The sequence below is a fragment of the Panthera onca genome, chromosome C1 (genome assembly GCF_046562875.1).
Source record: "Panthera onca isolate mPanOnc1 chromosome C1, mPanOnc1 haplotype 2, whole genome shotgun sequence".
Taxonomy (NCBI): Eukaryota; Metazoa; Chordata; class Mammalia; order Carnivora; family Felidae; genus Panthera; species Panthera onca.
In genome coordinates, this window is record NC_138346.1 from 14,288,680 (window position 1) to 14,311,932 (window position 23,253).

The 23,253-nt window shown below is 47.2% G+C and overlaps 1 protein-coding gene across 1 annotated transcript; it reads left to right on the top strand.

The window, feature by feature from the left end:
- Positions 1 to 1,422: 1,422 nt before the first annotated feature.
- FAM124B (family with sequence similarity 124 member B) lies at positions 1,423 to 21,673 on the top strand. Its single transcript, XM_060623896.3, has 2 exons — positions 1,423 to 2,497; positions 19,817 to 21,673. Exons 1-2 carry the CDS (start codon positions 1,766 to 1,768, stop codon positions 20,465 to 20,467), a joined length of 1,383 nt encoding a protein of 460 aa, XP_060479879.2. The 5' UTR covers positions 1,423 to 1,765; the 3' UTR covers positions 20,468 to 21,673.
- The last annotated feature ends 1,580 nt before the right edge of the window (positions 21,674 to 23,253 follow it).

A 23,253-nucleotide genomic window follows, 5' to 3' on the forward strand; every position in this document is an offset into this window, starting at 1 on the left:
GCACCTGGGACTTTGGCTCAGGTCATGATCTCACGGTTCAGGTCACAATCTCCTGGTTCAGGTCATGATCTCACAGTTTATGAGTTCAAGCCCCCTCTTCTCCCCACCCCCCACCCCAGTCATATATAAACAGTAAAGAGAAAAAAGATTCTCTTCCTCTCTCTCCCTCTGCCCCTCTCCCCTGCTCACACACTCTCTCTCTCTTAAAAAAATATTTTGGAAAAATGTGCTTGTCCACACCTTTTTAGGAGTGCAGCTATCCAAATAGCAAATGATTTTCAAACGGACATTCAGAACACATTACAGTGGGTATTATGTTTAGAGCTTAGATATTCCTTTTTTTAATTTAATTTTTTAAATGTTTATTTTTTGAGAGACAGAGAGACAGACAGACAGACAGAGAATGAGAGGGGGAGGGGCAGAGAGAGAGGGAGACACAGAATTGGAAGCAGACTCCAGGCTCTGAGCTGTCAGCACACAGCCCGACAAGGGGCTCGAACTCATGACCCGGGAGATCAGGACCTGAGCCGAAGTCGGACGCTTAACCGACTCAGCCACCCAGGCGTCCCTAGAGCTTGGATATTCTTATCGAACGTTATTCATTTTAAGATTCGACAGCACACAGAGTCCCTAAGATTAATACGTGCCCTCAGCTAGAATGTGCTTTCGTGTCCCTTCCCTATCCTTAGGAAGAAAAGCCAGGCCAGGACTTCCAGGTCCCCGCGAAGCATTTCCTCTTTGCTTCTCAAGAGCACCTCTCGGTTCCTGGGTTCCAATCTTCCTTCAGCCACTTTTTAGCTGTGAGACCTTAGCTAGGTTGCTTAACTTTTCTGTGTCCCACCTTCATCCATCATTTGGGGCTAAACAGTCTTTTCTTCGTAGGTGTGCTGGAGACTTAAACCTATTCATGTAAAGCTTTAGAAGGGCTGATGACTGGTGCCTGGTCTATCCTCAGTAGGTACGAGCAACCACACTGGTCGATATTGGAAAACTCTCACTCTTTTGTGAAGAATCACATAAACGGGGCGGGGGGGAGGGCTTAGTTTTGAAACATCTTTTTAGTACCTGCCCTCAGACTCTGCGGTAGAGCAAATCCCTTTTGGTGAACAGTCAATATTATTTAGATAAAATATCCTCTCTGTCTCTGCCCTAGGATCCGTTGTCCTGCAACAAAATAAAAAGACAAAGGAGGGGGGTGGAAATCCTGGCCAGGGGACAAGTTGCAGAATTGTTTTAAAGCGGTCATTGTGTTCAGGTGGCCTGGAGGGACGTAAGGAGGAAATCAGAACCCATTGTGGGCCCATAAACCGTAAACCGAGTGTCTTTTCAACTAAACAGATCGCTATCAGCCCGACAGAGCGACAGAGCCGACTCCTGTTCCTTTTTTGCCCGGTCATTTCCTTTCCTGAGTGTCTGTAAGAACCACCCGCTTGGGTGTTTCTCAGGATTGCAGGTTTTTAGGGCAAACAGAACCCCTGGAGAGTGGCTGGACGAGCCAAACGCGCAGTGACACTGTGCGCGCGAGTGACGCTGTGGCTGACATCGACCCCCGCTGCGGTCGTGCCCCGATCTGTGTGGATTGCCTCCCGTGTGGCCGCCGGCAGCCAGGGGCACAGGTTGGGAGCTCGGCTCGGAAGGGGGGCGGGGGTGCGGGTTTCCTGGTGGGCTGCAGGCTCTGCGTGAGAACCGCCCGCTGCTCCATTCACCGCGGAAGCTGGCCCCGGGCCCCCGTCCCCTTGCTGCCTCTGTCCTCGGTCAGTCCAGCATGGACGAGACACCAGAGCCTCTGGCCATGACCGTCCACCTCCTGGCCAACTCTGGGCACGGCTCGCTTCTGCAGCAAACTCTCGACCGGCTCCTGGACTGCGTGTGCCCAGACGTCCGTCCCTTTCTGGTGTCAGAGCGGGTCCGGCCAGCGAAATACTATGACAGGGGCCACTCCAGGCGCTCACGGTTCCCGGGGATGTCTGTTTTGCTCTTCCTGCACGAGAGCCTCGGGGAGGAGCGGCTGTTCCGGGTCCTCGACTCCCTCCGGCGCTGGCCCTGGCAGTGCTACCCGGCCCCCAATGCCCCGGGGCGACCTTGTCCCTACGTTCTCGCCAAGCAGGAGTTCTACAGCCTGGACAGCCAGATGCCCGTCTGGGGCGTGAGGCAGGTGCACCGTGGGGCTGAGATCCTGCGAGTGACACTCTACTGCAGTTTTGACAACTACGAGGATGCCATCAGACTCTACGAGCTGATCCTGCAGAAGGACGCCACCTTGCAGAAGAGCAACTTCTGTTTCTTTGTGCTCTATGCCACCGAGAGCTTTGCTCTGCAGCTGTCCCTGAAGCAGCTGCCCCTCGGGATGTCAGTGGACCCCAAAGAGTCTTCAGTGCTGCAGTTTAAGGTCCAAGAGATTGGCCAGTTAGTGCCTCTTCTACCCCATCCGTGCGTCCCCATCAGCCGCACCAGGTGGCAAACACAGGACTATGACGGCAACCAGATTCTGCTTCAGGTATTCCTGTTTTGCCTCTGATCTTTGTAGACGCACATGGAACTGTGTGATTTTATGTCTGAGATGGGCCTTAGCGATGATCCGATGCAGTGGTTCTCAACCTTGGTGGCACGTCACAATCCCCCGGGGAGCTTGGCTTGGAAAACGTCTCCTGCCACAGCAGCACCCCAGGTCAGTGAGACTGGCGTCTCCGGGGGGCGCCTTGGACGACTCAGATATGTAGCGAGTGTCAGGGTTGAGCATCAGTGGGCTAATAAAATCCCCTCATCTGACAGATAAGGGAGTTCAAGCTCCGCGAGCTTGTAGCTTATACAAGATTGTCCTTTAAAACTGTGTGCAAATACTTGGCCCACTCTTGGTTCAGAAATAGTGTAAGCTCCTTCCATCCGACCTAAGGAAGCTCAAGTTGTAATTATAGTTGAGGATGTTAAGTTTGCAGTCCTGTGGACTTAATATTTTCCCTGTTGACTTATGTAGTTTTCTTTTTTATTTAATTTGAGAAAGAGAGAGAGAGAGTGTGTGCATGCGTGAGTAGGGGAGGGGCAGAAGGAGAGAGAACCTTAAGCAAGCTCCACATCTAGCGTGGAGCCCGACCTGGGGTTCGATTCTACAACCCCGGTGATCGTGATCTGAGCTGAAATCAAGAGTCCGATGCTCAACCGACTGAACCCCCCAGGTGCCCCTTGAAAACGCTCCTTGAGAACACTTGACCTCATTTTCAAGCATCTTGTATCACTGTCAAATTCTACCCCAAATCAAGCTAGGTGGTTCGAACTCCTTTTAAAAAAAATCTTGATATAAAAGCCTTCTGTAAGCATCCCCGATAAGCCAAGCACCATCCTGATAGCGATCATGTGGCGTCTCTTATGGAGTATTCTCTTCGGGGTGAGCCTGGCACCTAGAAGCTGCCTGGCTTAGTCTGGGTTTCTTCATTAGCACCACAAAGGTAATATCAACATCTTCCTAGAGTGTGGGTTGTTATGCACGCGAAATGCCTTAACACTTAACGCCCACAATGCAATTTTAACTATTATTGATTATGACCTAGACTAATGTATTACGTTGATTACTTCATTTAATTCTTATTTAAAAAATTTTTTAACGTTTATTTATTATTGAGAGACAGAGAAAGACAGAGCATGAGCAAGGGAGGGGCCGAGAGACAGGAAGACACAGAATGTGAAGCAGACTCCGGGCTCCGAGCTGTCAGCACAGAGCCCGACGTGGGGCTCGAACTCACAGACTGTGAGATCATGACCTGAGCCGAAGTCGGACGCTCAACCGACTGAGCCAACCAGGCGCCCCATTCATTCGTTCTTATAACAACCTAGGAAATCACTATTTTTCCCATTTTGCAGATGACAAAACTGAGGGGGAGAGATTCTCAGCGAATTGCCTAAGACATAAGACAACTCATGCAATTCTCCATTCTTACCCGGTGCTCTGTGAGTGTGCATGCTTGAGTAAGTGTGTGCAGGTAGGGCATGATACTCACAGCAAAATGTTCTGTGGCTTCTGTCCTTGAGAAATGGTCAGAAACCCCTTTAAGGCCGATTGGATACAGCAATAACAGGACAGAAGACAAAAAGTCTTTCCCTTTGATTAACTTTGTTGTCATCAGCTTTGAGCTGTTAATAACATATGAATCATAGCGATTCTGTGTCAAAAGATTTCTAAGTTATTTACTTCTTGTTCACCTAAGGTGGACAGGTACTCTTTCTGTCGGTTGCCTTGTCATTAACCCAGCAATTCCCAAGGCATCTAAAGTTTCTGCTTCAGCCCCGGTTAATCTCCGGAATTTATAATCAACCTCACTGTCAAATAAACATTTAATATGTGTGTGCAGCAGGGGGCACATTTTTTAAACTGTTCTTATTTTCAAGATTAACCCAACCAGCTCGGATCAGATTCTCTTCTGTAAACCAATTTTTGCATCCAAGGGAATGGGATCATGGGGGTTAGTATACTTCTCAGGCAGAGGCTTATTTTCTATAAAGTCAGACCCCCCTGGGACTCACAGGGGAGGGTCAGGGACCCCCAGTGAAGATTGTAGGGAAACAAATGCCTGGCGGCCCAGATGACTGATGTTGACCAAAAGAAAGAAAATAATACGTACTCAGTGGAAAACCATAACTATGGATTCACCTCTCCACAAATAACCCTTCCTCAGCACCGGAATGGACGTGAGTGTGGGCGGGTGATGGGCAAAGCTTCCTGAGGAGTGATACCTGGGCCTCCTGAAGCTGGACAGCCCGGAAGAAAGGAGCCAGATGGAGAAGGGAGGAAGGTGTTATAAAGAGGAGAGACCGTGGGTGACAATGTGTGATGTGGCATTTCCTTAGCAGGGCATGTAAAAAAACACACACAAAAAAACAAAAAAACAAACAAAAAAAACTGCCCGAGGTTCTATGTGGCTGGGGTGAAGAGAGTGGGGTCACGGGAAGAAGATGAGAGGTAGGTGGGACCACATCATCAGGAATATGGTCGGCCACTGGAAGGTAAGCGCCATGGAGCAGGAACCTCTGTCTTCCCAGTACCTAGGACGGCCCGGCGCATGGTAGGCAAATACATTCTCGTGTGGACGAACAAGCGTCTCGCTAAGGAGCTTCTATTTTATCCTTATTGTAATCAGCGGTCACTGATGGAGCCTGTGCATGGTACTGACTGGTACAATTAGGTACAGGATCAAAAGAGAGAAAATATAGATGGAGGTGCTCTGTAAAGTGGACGCTGTAGGAGATTGTGCAGAAGCAATGCAATTCTTGTGTGTGTGTGTGTGTGTGTGTAAGAAAGCCACCAGCTGTCCTGCCAGAGGCACACAGGGAACAGTTGTTTTCCCAGCTGACCTGCCAGTGCAGAATGTCAGAATGCGCATTTTTGCGGAGAGTGATATTAGGGTTCATAGTAGGTGCTCAGTAAATGAATGGATGTGTCAATAAACGGTCGACTATGTCCATGTTGATTCACCCACCAAATACTTTTTTATTTTTTTAAAGTTTATTTATTTTGAGTGAGAGAGAGAGAGCGAGAGCACGAGCAGGTGGGGGGCAGGTAGAGAGAGAGGGACACAGAGAATCCTAAGCAAGCTCTGTGCGGTACCGTGCACGGAACCCAATGAGGGACTTACACCTACGAAACCGTGAGATCAGAACCTGAGCCTAAGAGTCGGACGCTGAACCCACTGAGCCACCCAGGTGCCCCTCGTTCACCAAATACTCGTATTGATTGTCTACCCTGCACCGGAACCTGTTCAGGCCCCGCTCTCCATTTGTCTTAGTCCTTTTATTATTTATTTATTTAAAAGAAACTTTTTAATGTTTCTTTGTTTTTGAGGGAGAAAGACAGAGCCTGAGTGGGGGAGGGGCAGAGAAAGAGGGAGACACAGAATCCGAACGCCGGCTCCTGGCTCCAAGCTGACAGCACAGAGCCCGACGCAGGGGTTGAACTCATGGGCCATGAGATCACGACTGAGCCGAAGTCGGAGGCCCAACCAACTGAGCCACCCAGGCGCCCCTGTCTTAGTTCTTAATGGCTGCCATTGTACGGTGGCTTGATTCTTCCCTTCCCCCTTTAGCGGTGCTTTGTCCTTGCATTTTTCCGTGGTTGCCCCGTGGGAGACAAGACAGCCGTCCCTCTTACCCTGTGGTTGGGTCTTCTTTGCCATGACACGTTGCCTTTTCTGGCGGATGGGGGGGCTGGATTCTCCCCCAGGAGCCTGCGATACGAGGAGCCTGCTCTGGTAGGGCTGCAGCCCACCCCCTCACCCCCCGCCCCTGCCTTGAGTATAGGGACAGAAAGGGTTGATTGGACCAAGATTGGAGCATGTGTGACTTGGAGGATGACCGAACCGGGCTGTGGTAGGGGGGTAGGGGTAGGGCTGGAGAGTTCAGATGAGTTTTTGGGGAAAGATTGTGGCCCGCTGAGTATAGGTGCAGGGGGATCTACAACAGGCAGCAGAGAGGCGTTTATTAAGGTTGTTAGAGAAGAAGCAGACATAGTAGGTCCCTGTAAGATTCAGTTTAGGTGATGACGCCGGCACCATCACGGCGGGTAGATTGGATGAGCACCAGACGGACCGATCCAGAGGTGACTTCGACCGCCCAATCAGGGACTAGCAAAGTTTTAAGTAAGGGAAAGCACGATGGAAGCGTGAGGTTAAACATGAACCGGGTTTAAAAGAGAAGGGAGGTGACGATGGGTCTGGACACCTCGGGGCTTGAGATGCCTGCAGGTCATTCGGGTGATATTCCGGAGTCAGGTGGCCCCTGAGGGCAGGAGCTTGGGGTAGGGACACGGGCAGGGTCGGGGGTCGGGGGGAGATGGCTGAAGCCCTGCGCAGAAGTGGTGGTAACCGAGTAAACGTGTGTAGAATTTGAAGAGAAGGAAGCAGAATCTACGAAGCGTCCACACTCCGGGAGACGGGAGAGAGAAGAACTGGGGAACGAAAGGGAGAAGCAGGTGCAGACCGTGATGTCATCGAAGCCAGTGTGTACTTGGTGGCGTGAATTTTCTCGGGTGCGCTAGAACGGGCCCCTGAGGTTCTTCCAGCCTCCTCTCCTCATCGGGCCACTGCTCTCTGGTTGTGTCGCCAATAACCCCGGGGAGATCAGCACCAGCTACAGGGCCGTCCCACCTCCACGGGTAGCTGCTGTGACCACCACGGGCATGTCCTTGCCAACGTCTCCACAACACTACTGAAGCCAGGCTCTAATTTCCAACAAGGTCTTTGTGAAAGGTTGAGGCTAAAAGGGGAAAACAACAGAACATTCTTTACAGGAGAGGTAACTTACAAGCACCACTGGGTGTCACCATTCAGAGCTCCTTGGCCAAGACGTGACCTTGAGGTTCTCTCACACGTCTCCGTGTGTGCTGCACGTGTGTCACCAGGAGGTGTTCCAGGCCAAGCACACAGCGAGAGCAGAAATGTTCCCTCTTATCTCTTGGGGGCCCACCTTCCAGGTCTTCTTTCTTGACAAGAGTTGACTGCTCCCCAAGACGAATGAAATGGGGAAGTTCACACTCGTCTCCACCACCTGCCCCACCGTGGTGGTGTCTCGTCCGCGGACCCAGGCAGGGGGTTTGCTTACATCAGCACATGAACCGAACGTCAGCACAATCTGGGATGCTGAGTCTCAACAACAGATGTTGGTCATTAGCCGTCCTTTCTGGTGGCTTCTCTCAGTTTATTCTGCCGAATGAGCGGGCAATCACGCCTGTGTGAGCTTCGTCCAGTCCCTGGGCTCGCCTCTGGATCCTCTACAAGTAACGCTTGAGTTCTCCAAGAACCAGCGTTTTATTTCATTGATTTTCTCTACTGATTTCCTGTTTTCAAGTGCATTGATTTCTGCTCTAATTCTTATTATCTTCCGCTTACTTCAGATTTTTTTTTAAAGGATATTCTCTTCTTGATGATTTTTTAACGTTTATTTTTTGAGAGAGAGAGAGTGCAGGTGGGGGAAGGGCAGAGAGAGAGAGGGACAGAGGATCTGAAGCAGGCTCTGCGTTGACAGCGGACAGCCCGATGTGGGGCTCGAACCCATGAACCGTGAGATCATGACCTGAGCCAAAGTCATATGCTTAACGGACTGACTCACTCAGGCGCCCCTTACTTTGGAGTTAATATGCTTTTCTTTTTTGAGTTTCCTAAGGTGGAAACTTAGATTGTTGATTTGAGGTCTTTCTTCTTTTCTAATATATGCATTCAATGCTATATGTGATATATATATATATATATATATATATATATATATATATACACACACACATAATTAAATACATTGTTGGTATTATCATTAAAATTTTTAAAAAAATCTTTATTTATTTTTGACAGAGAGAGAGAGAGAAACACAGAGAGAGAGGAGACACAGAATCCGAAGCAGGTTCCAGGCTCTGAACTGTCAGTACCCAGCCCGACATGGGGCTTGAACTCACCAACGGAAGTTCATGACCTGAGCCAGTTAGATGCTTGCCCGACTGAGCCACCCAGGCACCCTTGGTATTATTATTTTAAACACACTTTTTTGTTAGATCAACTAAGAATGAGAAAAATAAAAGTTGACCTTCATTTACTCCTTCTTCAATGTTCTTCCTTCCAAGTTTCTGATCTTTATTACTTTGCTTCTCTCCAAAGAACTTTTAATGTTTCTTGCAAGGCAGGCCTACTGACACACAAATTCCTTCAATCTCTGTTTGAGAAAGACTTTATTTCTGCTTCATGTTTGTAGGAGAATTTCATAGGGTACAGAATTCTAGCTTGGTGGCTATTTTTTTCTCTTCACACTTTAAATATTTCACTCCATTCTCTTCTTGCTAGCATGGCTTTTGAAAAGTGGGATGTGACCCTTATCTTTTTTCTTTTTTTTTCTGACATCTGTTGGGATTTTTTTTCTTTATCTTTGACTTCTGTAGTTTGGAAAACGTATGTCTAGGTGTAGCTTTGGGGGGATTTTTGCGGTGGTGTTCTCTGAGCTTCCTGGATTTGTGTTCTTGTGTCTGACATTAATTTGGGGGAAATTCTCAGGCATGGTTATTTCCAATATTTCTTCTGTTCCTTTCTCTGTTTCTTGCCTCCTGGTGTTCCTACCATGCAAATGTGACACGTTTTGTAGCTGCTTCACAGTCCTTGGATATTCCGTTCTGGTTTTTTGTCTTTGTTCTCTTTGATTTTTAGCTTTGTCTTGCTTTTTTAAAGTTTGTTTGTTTATTTTGAGAGAGAGGGGAGAGAGAGGGAGAGAAAGAAACCCAGGCAGGCCCCGTGCTGCGGGTGAACTCACGAAACCATGAGATCATGATCTGAACTGAAACCAAGAGTCAGACGTTCAACCACTGGGCCACCCAGGTGCCCCCGATTTTTAGTGTTGAAAGTTTCTTCTGAGGTTCGCTCTAGCTCAGTGATTCTTTGCTCAACCGTGTCCAGTCTACTAGTAAGCCCATCGAAGGTGTTCTTTATTTCTGTTACAGTGTTGGTTTTGTTTTTTTTTTTTTCAAATCTCTAGTGTTTCTTTCTGGTTCTTTCTTAGGATTTCTGTCTCTGTTTACATGGCTCACCTGTCCTTGCTTGCCGTCTGCTTTATCCATTAGAGTTCCTAGGACATTCATCAAGTTATTTCAAATTCCTGGCCTGATAATCCCAACAGCGCTGCCATGCCTGGCTCTGATGTTTACCGTCTCTTCAAATTGTATTTTTTAGGGGCATCCAGGGGGCTCAGTCAGTTAACCATTTGAATCTTGATTTCGGCTCAGGTCATAAGCTCATGGTGGTGGGCTGGAGCCTTGAGGTATGGAGCCTGCTTAAGATTCTCTTTCTCCCTCTCCCACTGCCCCTCTCCTACTCACGCTTTCTCTCTCCCTCCCTCTCCCTCTCTATCTCTCTCAAAAAGAAAAAAAAAAAAAAGAAGAAGAAAAAAAGAAAAAAAAGGTTTCTTTTCTCCTTCCCCTTCCAGAAGCACAAGGAGAAGTTTCTCCCATATTTATTGTGAGAGTCTGGTCAGGCTCCTGGAGGTAAATCTCACAAGCTTGTGGGGCCCCTCTGGGTCCCCCTGGAGGTTTTAACTCTCAGAGTTGTCCACACGAAGCCTTCTGTCATTCCTTAGTCAGAGTTCAGGTTTTCCTCATCTGGCCCTGCTTCCCGCTGGCATTTCCCCTTAGGAGTCTCTGCTCCGAGAAGCCATGATTCCCTGCATTTATCTGTCTGTCTCTCCGGTCCTGGGGCTGCTATTTGTCCTTCATCCTCACTTCTTGTACAAATGCTGGGAGAGTTTAGCCATAAGGCCACAAGCATCATGCACATTGACCACTCCTGCCTCGAAAGTCTGTCCTCTGTGGGTTTCCATAACCCAGCTCTTTAAGTTTGCCTTCTCTTTCCATCTTTTTTTCAAGGACTCACCTCTTTCTTCCTGTGCCTAAATCAGGTTCTCTCAGCCTTGGCGGTATTGACATTTTGGACTAGATGATTCTTGGTCGTGGAGGACTGTCCACGTGATGTGAGCAGCACCGTTGGCTCTGTCACTAGAGGCTAGTAGTACCGACCCCCGCACCCCAGTTGCGACAACCAAAACGTCTCCAGACCTTGTCAAACGCCTCTGGGGGTGAAGGTTCCCCCAGCTGAGAACCACTGTCCTTGGCCGAAGGTTTCCCTAAGGTTAAGAAATATAGACCATCCTGTGGACTTAGCCTCATCTTTGTTGACCTTACTACTGTGTGAGAATCTCTGGCTCTCGAGCTTTAGCTTATTTCCGGCTCCCTGGAAGACCACGGGACCATCATGTCTCATTCGCACCTCGCATTCAGTCCGAGCGAAACCTAAGACACCATCGACAGCCTCCCCCAACCTCTCCAGCTCTGGTCACCCTCTCCCCATTTGCAGTGGTTTTGAAACACTGTCATTTTTAAAGCCTCTTTTCCCAGAAGCCCCTCATTCAGTCACACCTAGTGAATGTAGGTGAATAGAAAACTGTGGTAGCTTTCTACTGGGGTCATTCTTTTTCCCCCTTCCTTCTTTAAGCCCACGTAGCTTTAATGGTGCGTTATTATTCTTATTATGACATTCTAACTCTTCACTCCGGCTCCAGGCATCCTATTTTACCCAGCACACCACAGTTGAACACATTTTTAAATGGCGGCTAACTTTATGGCTAGCCCAACTTTCTTTCCAGAAGTCTAGGCTCACCCCTGCACCCAGATATGTTTTTTTTATTGTCCTAAAATACACAGAACACAACATTTATTCACCTGAGCCCTTTTTAAGTGTCGGGTTCAGTGCCATTAAGTACATTTACAATGTTACACTACCATCACCACAGTCTGTTTCTAGAACTTTCTCATCACCCCACTTAGAAACTCTGTACCTGGGGCGCCTGGGTGGCGCAGTCGGTTAAGCGTCCGACTTCAGCCAGGTCACGATCTCGCGGTCCGTGAGTTCGAGCCCCGCGTCAGGCTCTGGGCTGATGGCTCGGAGCCTGGAGCCTGTTTCCGATTCTGTGTCTCCCTCTCTCTCTGCCCCTCCCCCGTTCATGCTCGGTCTCTCTCTCTGTCCCAAAAATAAATAAAAAATGTTAAAAAAAAAAAAAAAAAAAAAAAAAAAAGAAACTCTGTACCTATTAAACTATAACTCCCTCTTCCGTCCTCCCTAGTCCCTGGTAACCTTGGTTCTTCTTTCTGTCTCTATAAACTTGCCTATTCTAGGCACCTCACCTATGTGATGCGACACATAGCATATAATACTTGTCCTTACGTATGGCTTAGTTCACGCAGTGTAATGTTTTCTAGGTTTATCCATGTAACAGGTGTCAGAATTTCATTCCTTTTTGAGTTGAAAAATTTCCATTTTATGGATATCTGGCATCTCTGCATTGCCTAAGCCGTTTCTTGTCCAGAGATGTCTTTCTCTGCCTTTTCACTTCTCCACCCTGCCAGGCTCTGCTCGATCGAATGGCAATTTGCCTCCAAAACCTGCCGTGAAGCTCCAATGCACATTAGCTTCCGTTTGGTGCACGTTTCACATGGAAATTTTTGTAACCCACAACTGATTACGTATTTTCTTATTCTTGTACCATATAATTTGGAAGTCTATGACTCTCTGCTTCCTTTCAGTACTTTGTTGTAAATGTCTATTTCCAGTAGACCAGCGGGTAGACAGCTGCTTCCGCACCACCGGTTGCTCGACTGCTTGTTTTCAGGAAATAAGCCTGTCTCTTCGGAAAAGGTGTGTGTTCCAGAAGCTAGTTTGCTGTAAGCGAGCACGTGGTTCTTTTCACCTGACCAACATTTGGCTAAGTCCGTCGTTGTGTTCTGTCTTAGCCGTTCAAAAAATCAAAGAACAAGGTCTGTCCTGAAGAAAGTAATTCATCTTCTTCGGTAGCATTTCTCGAGGGTCCTTTCCCATTTCCGAATCTCTCCGCTGTGTGCGCTTCTACTCTACTCCTCCCTCTTTGTCACTCTCTTCGTTTCTTATTCATTCTCCATCCCTACCCCAAATGTGCCCCACACAACCACACACAACACACACACACACACACACACACACACACACACACACAGCCATCCTTACCCTTCTGCTCACTCAATACTTGGGTTTATGCTGCCCTGAAGGAACACTTCGAGGCATTGCTCAGAAGGTTTTCACTCTTACAGAAAAGCAGTTAACATCAGTGGTTGTGATTAATCAGTTAAAGTAAGTACCTTTCTTTTTTCTTCTTGTAAAAAAATTTATTTTTGAGGGGTGAGGGGTGTGTTGGGGAGGGGCAGAGAGAGAGGCAGACAGAAGATCTGCTCTCTGAGAGCAGAGAGCCTGACACGGGGCTTGAACTCACCAACTGTGAGATCATGACCTGAGCTGAAGTCAGATGCGTAACTGACTGAGCCCCCACAGACGGCCCCCACTTTTTTTTTTTTTTTTTTTGGTAAGTACCTTTACTTTAAAGAACAATTAATCAGAAGACTGTGGTTTCAACTCTTAAGTAAGCAAGTCTGGCATTGTTCGGGGGGGTTCTTATTATCTGCATCATTTGTTTCCATTTAATTTTTTTTTTCAGTGTAGGAGAAATTCTCTTATCTCTTGCAATCACGTTTAGTAAGAGACAATCTTATTTTCCCTTCATGGTATGAATCTGTTCTTTAACAGCTTAATCATTTTTTAATGATGCATATTCCCTTGTTTCTCAGGTATTTAGAATCAAATGAGTGGCGCACGATAGTCCTATTCATCAAGATAACTGCCAGGGTTCCCCGAAACTTGAAAAAGCTAGTTCTCAATTTGTAACATTTTACAAATATTTCTTGGAAAGATGAGCTCTAAATGATCAGAATTCTTACAAATGCATTTCAATTTGTGTTCTGGCAAGAGCAGCCTTCTTCTCCCCCAAGGGATTTCTCTCAATCACTCAGCATTATGTTTCTCCTGGAAATTCTTCACCGTAACTGCACACGTCTGCATTTCTACATTAATAATATTGCACTCAATTGTGGTCTGTGGTCTAAAGATCTTAGACCTTACTTTGAGAATGAGAAGTTGACATTTCCTTCTCCTAAAATGTTTGCAGAAATGGCCAACCATACGATGAAAGTCATTTTGACTTTTCTTTAAAAGGCTTGAGATCTACCTAATGTCAAATAATTAGGGGCCCAATAGGATGTTACATCTCCATACCTTTATACATGTAAAAATGTACATTTTGTTAGGTGCTAAGCTTTACGTATGTATCCAAAAGACATCTAGTTGATTACTTACCATGTGCTAGGCACTATGCGAGGGACTGGAGATACAATAATGAGGAAGATGAATATACCCCTTGCTCAAGATGGCAAGTTCAGAGAAAGACACAGAGATGTAAGTGGACAAGTGCATAACAGTGCGAAAACTACTATGATATGGAAGTACAGGCTGCGAGGAGATCTAGTAATAATGCTAATTACTATGATACTAACCAACTCATATTTAGCAGAGCTATGTCCCAGCCACTGTTATCATTTAATCCTTTCAACAACTCTATGATGCTGGTACTCAGGATTATTTCCTTTCATAGGTGAGGAAACTGAGGCATAGGAAGATTAGGTAACTTCTCTAAAGTCCAACAACTAAGTGGCAGAGCCAATATTTAGGGGACCTAACCCAGAATCAGTGACATTAAGAAAGCTTCCAAGAGGAAGTGATGTGGAAGCCGGGGCTGATCATGGGTTTTTAAGGAGAGGGGTGAGAAGAGACATATCCCAGACCGAGGAAATAATATACACAAACACTGGCACTGGGAAAGAGCAAATCATGTCCAAAGAAGCTCGATTTTGGCAAGTGGAGGCTGAAAGGGAGGAAGTGGTGAATGATCAGGCTGGAGGAAGAGGGGGCAGACTGTGGAGGGTGTGATCGGTCATATTAAAGGACTTAGATTCTTATCTCAAGAAGAATAGGGAGCCATCTGAAATAGGAGGGTGACATGATGAAAGCTGTTTCTGAAGCTCCTCTTGTACAGGAGTACAGGAGGGATCGGAGGGACGTGAGGGCATCGACGGGGGCCTCATCCCATAGCTGTGGCAGTAATTCAGACGAGAGATGGCAAGAGCCCGCCCTAGGGTTAAGGGCATTGGACACGGAGAGCCAGGAAGATCGGAGAGATCTTTGGGTGACAGAGTCCACGGGAGTGGATGACACGGGGATGAAGAAGGGGAAATGATGCTCTTGCTTTGCTAGCACGGGGCTAACGCGTTTGAAGAAAGGGGAAAGACTAAACGGAATGGAATTAGCATGAGTAGGGAAATGAGTTCAATTTTGAACATGTTGAGTTTGAGGAGCTGGTGCCTGGAAGGCAGTTGGATAGACAAGTGGGAGGCTTATAAGACAGATCTGAGCTGTAGTTACGCTTTGGGGAGCCTTCATCATTTACACAGTAATTGAAGCTTAAAAAAAAAAAAAAAAAAAAGACTTCAAATGTAAAGGAGAAAGGTCAGCCTTGTAAAATTCAACCGGAGCTCAAGTAACAATGAATGACAAGGAAGCTGATTGAGGATGATCTCTGGCAAGGGCAATTTCAGTGGATTGGTAGCGGGGAGAGTCAGTGCCATGGGTAGAGGAAATAAGGGGAGGTTAGTAGGATAAATGAGTGTGGATACATTTAATAGAGAAGCTTGACTGTGAAGGAGAGGAGAGAGAGAGCCGGAGGGCAAGAGGGTGAAGGAATGTGTTTATTCAAGATAGACCTGAGCAGGTTTAATTGTTGTGGTAAAAGAGCGGGCAGAGCATGGGGTAGAGAGAAGGAGGGGAGAAACAAGATAGCAAAGTGGGAGGAAATGAATCATCCATAAGTTGGCGGTGGCCAGGAAGGCAGGAGGCATTGGAATTCACGGAGCGGAGACTGGTCCCGTTTCTTGTGGGGAGGATGATGATGTTGCCGGTACATTGGATGGCAGGCAGCCGAGAGGTGCTAGCTGCTGATGGCTTTTGTTTTCTCCCTAATCTAGAGATCCTTCTGCCTGGGGAGGGGGTGTGGTGGCCCCACTGACGGTGTGAGGACGGCTCGGAAGGTCTGAAGCAGCTGACAGTTGGCTAAGGAAACAGGACCTACGGGGAGCCTGGGCCCAGTTGGAAAGCGCACCTTCATGGTGATGTCACGCTGAACAGTCGTGTGCTTTTCTGCAGCCTGCAGTTCAAGGCACAAGTTCAGAGCCTGTGGGCACGCAGGTGGAACCCGGAATTGGGAGGTCTCGAGGGAGGCTTTGGCGGAACGAAAGGGAGTGGTGGAGAGGAGTGGGAGGTATGGGCGGGGAAGTGGTTGAAGCCATGAGGGCCTTTGGACTCCAGTTGACATGGAAGGAGGTGTTGATGGGAAAGAGCTGATGTAACAGGAGAGCTGAGTGTTGGAACAGGAAAGACTGCTCAGGGGTCCCTGGGAGGTAGAACATTGCCAGGGGGGCGAGGCCCAGGGGAGGGGCCATGGGCTGAGCAGAGCTGAGAGGAGGGGTGACTACAGACCCTGCCCTGAGAGGCACTTCCTGGTTGCTCTGAGGCTTCTCCTTCTCTTCAGGATTGGCAGAAAATTCAGTAGGACCTCAGAACCAAACCAGTGGATTTCCTCATCCAGACTGGATAGTCTAATACCAACCCTGAATGATCTCTGAGTATGGGAATCCCTAGGCCAGTTTCCATTTCCGGAAGAAAAAGACTTCACTGGGTCACGTAAAAAGGTAGATTATAGTGTCAAACGATTCTCCAGGAGGCTAGGCTGGCGGTTCAGCCCTCTGAGGGGACTTGGGGAGTTTGTTCTCCCAGGAGAGGAGACCCCAGCTTGCATCCGGGAGAGAGTCTATTTCCCTCTGATTTGGAAAGAATGAACGAGTTGTGTTCTTGGAGAGGGAGAATTTGGGGTCGCTTGAGGTGGGAGTTGCGGAGAAGCCTTTACTTTTTTTTTTTTTAATTTAATTTAATTTAATTTTTTTAAAGTAATTTTTTTATTCTTTATAAAGCAATCATATTCTTTTGAGTGGCTAATTCCCCGCTAATTGTAAATATATAATAGTTGTTTACTTATTTATTTTTTTTACTTTTTATTTTACACACTTGTTCAATGGGCTTTACAGTGAGCCGTCACTGCCTTTACCATGTTTTTCTTATGAGAAGTTATTAGATGAATATAATTTTTTAACGTTTATTTATTTTTGAGAGAGAGACGGTGTAAGCTGGGGAGGAGGGGAGAGAGGGAGACACAGAAGCCCAAGTAGGCTCCAGGCTCTGAGCTGTCAGCACAGAGCCGGATGTGGGGCTTGAACCCATGAGCTGCAAGATCATGACCTGATCCAAAGTTGGACGCTCAACCAACTGAGCCACCCAGGCGCCCCAGAAATTATTAGATGGATATTATTAGAAGGTAACACTGGGTGAAAGGAAAAATGGAAAGGGACAGAAAGCCAGGAAGGGCAGGGGAGGCAGGAGGAATTAGAGAGAGGCAAAGGCAAATCAGGCAACGGAATGACCAGAAATGTGGAGTGGGAGGTCAGCCTGACACGCTGAGACTCACGGTGACCACGTGATAGCATGCTGCGGGACGCCCACCTTTTCTGGGTCGGTGGCTGTACTTCCCAACTTTTGTTGCGCCATTAGAATCACCCCCGGGCGGGGGTAGATTTAAAAATTCCTCAGGCCCAGGTGGCTCCCAGCCCAATGACATTAAAACGTCCACAGGTGGGAGCCTGGTGTCAGTGTTTTAAAGCTCCCCAGGGGTCCCCAGTGTGCAGCCAAGTTTGGGGACAGAAGTTTCTCCTCTGGGTTCGCACACAAGGACACATCCCGGCATGCAGTGGCCGTCCCTTTGACAGTGTCCCCGCTAGAGGGGGTTGGGATGTTGGTGGAGGCTCCCCCTGCGTGAACGGGGGTGGTGGGCTGGATGGGGGAGGGGGGAGAGGGGGAGAGGGAGAGTGGGGGGAAGGGGAGGGGAGGGGGCGCGGCTCAAGGGAAGCACACCTGTGGGGGAGATTTCAGGGTAAGTGGCTTGGTCCAGACTGCAGAATACGGGTTTTCAAAGTGTGTTCCGGGGAGCCTTAGGGACCTGGTGAGTGGGGTCAGCACCCCAGCGGGCGGGGGTGGGGGTGGGGGAGCAAAGGGAGGCCCAGCAGCCTTCAACCAGGGCCGCTCTGCAGAGAGCACCTCATATCTAGGGATTCCAGAAAAGTTTCTGCTTGAAAAAAGTGTTGGGAGGTGAGGGGGGGGGGGGGGCAGTTGGGGAGTGGGAAGTCATTGCTTTTTTTTCTATAGCCGTGATCAGCCAACCATGGGCCCCGGGAGCTAAGAATAGTTTTTCCACTTTTAAATGGTTGGTGGTGGGGGAGGGGGGGACGTCATGACACATGAAAATTGCACAAGATTGAAACCCAGCCACACCCATTTATCTCCTTGTCTGCGGGCTGCTTTGCAGCAGAGTCGAGTAATTGCAATGAAGACCTTGGGTCCACGGGGCCTCAGATACATTATACGGCTCTTTACAGAGAATATTTGCCAAAGGAGTTGATGGAAACAACTTTTGCTTTTTGCAGTTTGATCACGGTCACTATACCGTTTCTATCAGAGAGAAAATTGGGGGCTGGGCCTACATGTGTATGGCATAAGTAAGCAACTACCGGACGCACGTGCGTGGTGATTTGGTCGTTTCTAGACCTGCTTTCTTACTGTTCTGATTTCTTCCTTCTTGCCTGGGGAGATAAATATGGACCAGTCTTTTTTATTTTCTTCTAACAAACCTAAAAACATTTTTTTTTTTTTAGATCAGTGTTAAGTTCACAGCAAACTGGAAAATCCCATATGCTCCCCTGCCCCTCGCAGGTACCGCCTCCCCCTCTGTCAGCATCCCGCCATCCCACAATCAATGAACCTGCATAGACACATCATTATCGCTGAAAGTCCACGGTTTATATTAGGTTTCACTCCTGGTGTTGCACGAACTGTTTTGACAAAGGTATAATGGCGTGTGCCCCCCCCCCCCCCCCCACGGTATCGTACAGAGTACTGTCACTGCCTTAAAAATTCTCTGAGCTCTGCCTGTTCATCCCTCTCTCCCCTCTAACCCCTGGCAACCACTAACTTTTTTTTTAAATGTTTATTCATTGTTTTGAGAGACAGAGTGTGAGCAGGAGAGGGGCAGAGAGAGAGAGAGAGGCACAGAATCCTAAGCAGGCTCCAGGCTCCGATCTGTCAGCACAGAGCCCAACGCAGGATTCAAACTCATTAACTGCAAGATCGTGACCTGATCTGAAGTCGGCCACTTAACCGACTGAGGTGTGCAGGTGCCCCCCACTTTTCTTTTTTCCTTTTTATGGTCTCCATAGCTTTGCCTTTTCCAGAATGTCATATAGTCACAATCATACAGTACGTAGACTTTTCAGACGGGCTTCTTTCACTTAGAAAATGTATTTACGGTTCTTTTGTGACATTCTTTCCCGTATTTGATTAAGGGCAGGGCCAGGCAGGGGTAGGCCCTAGATACTAATTTCTAAGGGCTACTGACAAGAGAGAGAACATTGTCTTTTCCAGAAATCTTCTTGGCCAGAGTGCAGTGTAAAGAGTAGGGGATGAGGCTCCCAAGAGTCCAAGGATGGGAGATGGGCCAGTGAACTCCATTCTGCAGAAGGAGACAGCAGTAAACCCTAGGCTGGGAGCTCTGCTGAGTAGGGCCTGTAAGTTTGGAACCAGAATGGAATTGCTAGGGATTAAGAGAACACAGCTCCCTCCTTTCTTTGTTTCCCACACGACACTAGGTCTGTGCTATAAACAAACGGCACCCCCCCAATTTAAAGAATATTGGCTTAAAAGGTGTCGAATTATTAGTCTGGCTGGAGTGCCCACATGTCTTGCAATAGCTCAAGATATATATCATTGGCATGATCTAAAAGAACTACCAACTTTGGAGGACTGAATTCTTATTCCAGGCTTTATCTTGACTATGGCCACGTGTTTGGGTGGCTTTTTATTGTGATTTTGATTGCATAGTTGGTGATACATTGTTGGCATCAGCAAGTGAGGCCGCCAGATGACCTCCTCGAACATCTTTGTGTCGTTTGAACCACATGATCTACAAGAACAGTGTGGTTGTCAAGCGGTCATTTGATTCTCAGATTCGTAGCCTTGTCACACGTTAGTGTAGGGAGTCTGAGAGAAAGATGTGTGGAGCTGAATGCTGATAGAGCTCATAATTAGATTGGACTTAGGACTTCCATTCAACTGGCTCTGTCGCAAGTCGGCTGTGGGCACAGCATGGCGGAGGACGAATGGGACATCGTCTGCTCTCGGCACTTAGTTAATGGAAAACGTCTGTTGAATTTGTTTCTTTTTCCCTTGTCCCTTAGGTCCAACTGAATCCAGGACTTGGTGTGAGGAATGGTGAGCTTTCCTTTCTGAACGGCACCTCGGGAGCTAACACGCTTCCCCAGGGCTCCAGGCTGATCCCTGTCTCCACAAGGAGGACCCTAGAGCCCAGAGGCCGAAGAAGCCGGGCCAGGAGGCTCAAGGTGGGCTCTCCGGAGTGCCCAGCGCCCGGCGGATGCCCAGCGTCAGACAGCTATCGTGGTACTTTGTGGAAAAACCCTGGTTGCCCATCCCAGGACCGCAGCGCAGCCGCGGGTGCCCGGATGCATCTGCTTTCTCCCCACCTCCAGCCTGGGGCCACAGCAAAGGTCCTCAGCCCGGAAAACAGCTTTGAGAAGCTGGAGGCAGAAACTAATGTGGACACGGGGCGCACCACGGTCAACTGTGAACCCAGGCAATCTTTTGTGAGCAAATTTCCAAGGGATCTCCGGGCCAGCCAGCCACCATCCTGCTTGCCAGACTCATCCTTAGGGGCAACTGCCTCCAAGAACAATAAAATCTCTAAGGAAAGGATCCATGGTTTGTCCCTTGCTGGCCAGAGGGATCTTGGTGCAAGGAAGACGATGTCAAAATGTCTCCTTCACCTGCCAGTCCAGGGTGAAGAAAAAGAAGAAGAAGAATTCTTTATATAGCACCAAACAAGTGGGGTTTCCTAAAACACGAGATCAGATACAGTGTTCCAGGAATGGAGCCTTCTGACCTAGAATCGGGCCTGTTTCTTGTTCACGTGAGGGGCCCCGAAGGCTAGCCATGCACAGATCAGTATAGCGCTTATTTCAACTGTTCCCAGTCTCACAGTGCTGTGAACGGTTATTTGCGATCGTGGTCAGGAGGGAACACAGCCAACGTGCAGGGGAAAAAAGCCCTTGGAGACACAGCTAACCCAGCTGGGTGTGTTGAGTTCAGCACCTATCAGAAATAATTGCATTGTATGCAAATGAGTCAGCTGTGTTATGCAATGCTGATGAGCGTATGCACTTTGGTTTTAATTTTCGCTTGGGTTGCATAGTTCATCCCCCTGGACGACACGGACTATTTGTTCTTTAGTGTTTTTTAATTTTATGTGGCCTCCTTTGGTATCTATGCTCTGTATACTACATAGCCGCTCGTGATTTTGCCTTTAAAGTTGTTTGCATCTAGAATGAGTTACCATGCAAGTGTTTTGAAAATTAGAAACAATTTAGTTTTTTCCTGTTTAATGAGCAGAAACACAGGAAGCCAAGAAATCCGGTGAAAAAGGAAAACTAGGCTCTGGGATTTCCCAGCCCCTCCATTTCTCATTTGTTTCTGGGCTACTTCAAAGGGGCCAAGTGGTTCATGTTTCTAACCAGAGAGGAACATGACATGATTGGATGATTCCAGATCTCTACTTAACGCGGCAGGAAGATTGGATTGGATGGGTCGTTGGAGCAGGACTTACGTTCTTCTAGCCATGTTCAAATTCCTAAATTTCTTTGCAATACTCATTCATTCATTTATACATTCATTCACTCATTCAGCAAGTATTTATGGAGCACCCATGTTTGAATGAGACAGACATTGACATATGGTCCACATACATTCTGGGGCCATCCAACCACCAAAAGTTTATGGTCCCACCAGTACAGATCCATTGTATCAACACTTGAGAATATGTTGAAGTGTTAATTCCTCTGGAACCCTTTTCCGCAAGTGATGGTCACACTTGCTGCACAAGGCTGTAGTAACCATTCGTCACCTGCAGGTGGAGACCGGCGCATATTATAAGTTGCAATTATAACCACAATGGACAAATTCTCGGTTGCTCATAGACTGTATTTTTTTGTTGGGTCTGTAATAAAGGTTTTTAAAACATCTGAGGTCTGTGTGTTGTAGTCAATTTATAACGTTATTGGACTCCATGAACCTTATTCTCCAAATCCATGCTGATTTGGCCCGATCTTTGTGACAACCCGACACTTAGTATACCCACGTGGAGAGAAGGATGTGTTCGGGCTCAAGCACGAGTCTCAGGGAAGAGACACCTGGCTGAGTTTGGGTGCTCTGCTGACCTTGAGGAGTAGAAATGAAGACGAGTCGCAAATAGACAAAGATAAGACTTCTAGGTTGATTTTCTTTTTCTAAGAGCATGACGTCAATATATTCTCATTCTCATTTTCCTTCCCTCCCCCAGACTAAAGTTAGATTTTAGGAAATGGGATGAAGAACTTAATGTCGGTATGATTTTCTATAATAAGAGTTTAAAGTAATGAAAGTCTCATTTAAATTGAGCTCTTGAGCTGCCTTGGAAAGAGCGGCAGGCGGGCAATTCTGAAATTTCCTTCTTGCTTCTTTTGAGGTTACCTGAATTCTTTAACATAAAACATGGCAAGAATATAAGTACATGGAAATCAGGAAGAATACTGATAAACGTGAAGGAGTACCTTACAAAATTGATTTGTAAAATAACACACTCTTAAAGTGACACTGACTAGATCCTTCTCAACACAGGAATCCCATTTATAACACGATGGGATGGATATTCCAGTGCACCAGGGTGCCAAAGTCCCCGCTTTGGGCCCCAGCTTTTAAATGTACTATTTATGGGGCCTTGAACAGTCAGCCTCTTTGATCCTCCGTTGCCTTACCTACTGTAACCAAAAGTTGTTAAGAGAATCAAGATTATGCACCTGAAGGTATTTGGATATTGTTAAGCACAATAAATACGTAAAATAGTAGTATTATTACAAATGGTCCTTCAGACCCATATTTTTTTAAAATGTCATGACAACGAAAGTTTTTTTTTTTCAAACAACTTTTAGTAAAATCAATGATTCAGTTAAAAAAAAAAATCAAACCCAGGGGCACCTGGGTGTCTCAGTTTGTTAAGCGTCCAACTCTTGATTTCGGCTCAAATTGTGATCTCATGGTTCCTGGGTTCGAGCCCTGAATCCGCTGACAGTGTGGAGCCTGCTTGGGATTCTCTCTCTCCCCATCCTTCTCTGCCCCTCCCCTGCTTGTGGTGCCCGGTGTCTCTCTCTCTCTCCAAAATAAATAAATAAATGCTAAAAGCAAAAAACAAAAAAACCCAGCTCTCTAAGATTTTTGCTATATGTGCCATTTGTTGACATTCATGTTTCTAGGAGGGAAATTATGGATGGGAAGAAGTCAAATACATCTTAATGTTCAAAAGAGATTGTATGTAACATCGATAAAGTGGCAACTAGTTTAATCGAATTTATCACATTAACCCGACTCTTTACTTGCTTATGCTGTATTTTTTTAATGTAAAATGTATCACTTTTATTTTAATTCATTTTATTTATTTATTTTTTAACGTTTATTTTTGAGAGAGAGAGAGAGAGTGTGGGGAGGGGCAGAGAGAGAGGCGGGGAGAGAGGATCTGAAGTGGGCTCCGAGCTGAGAGTGGAGAGCCCAACACAGGGCTCAAACTCAGGAG

What these genes read in the sequence shown, in the direction of transcription:
- FAM124B (XM_060623896.3), top strand. Translation starts at nt 1,766, where the DNA reads ATGGACGAGACACCAGAGCCTCTGGCCATGACCGTCCACCTCCTGGCC. An exon ending in GCAACCAGATTCTGCTTCAG is followed by an intron (nt 2,498 to 19,816) that starts GTATTCCTGTTT and finishes CTTGTCCCTTAG; the next exon opens with GTCCAACTGAATCCAGGACT.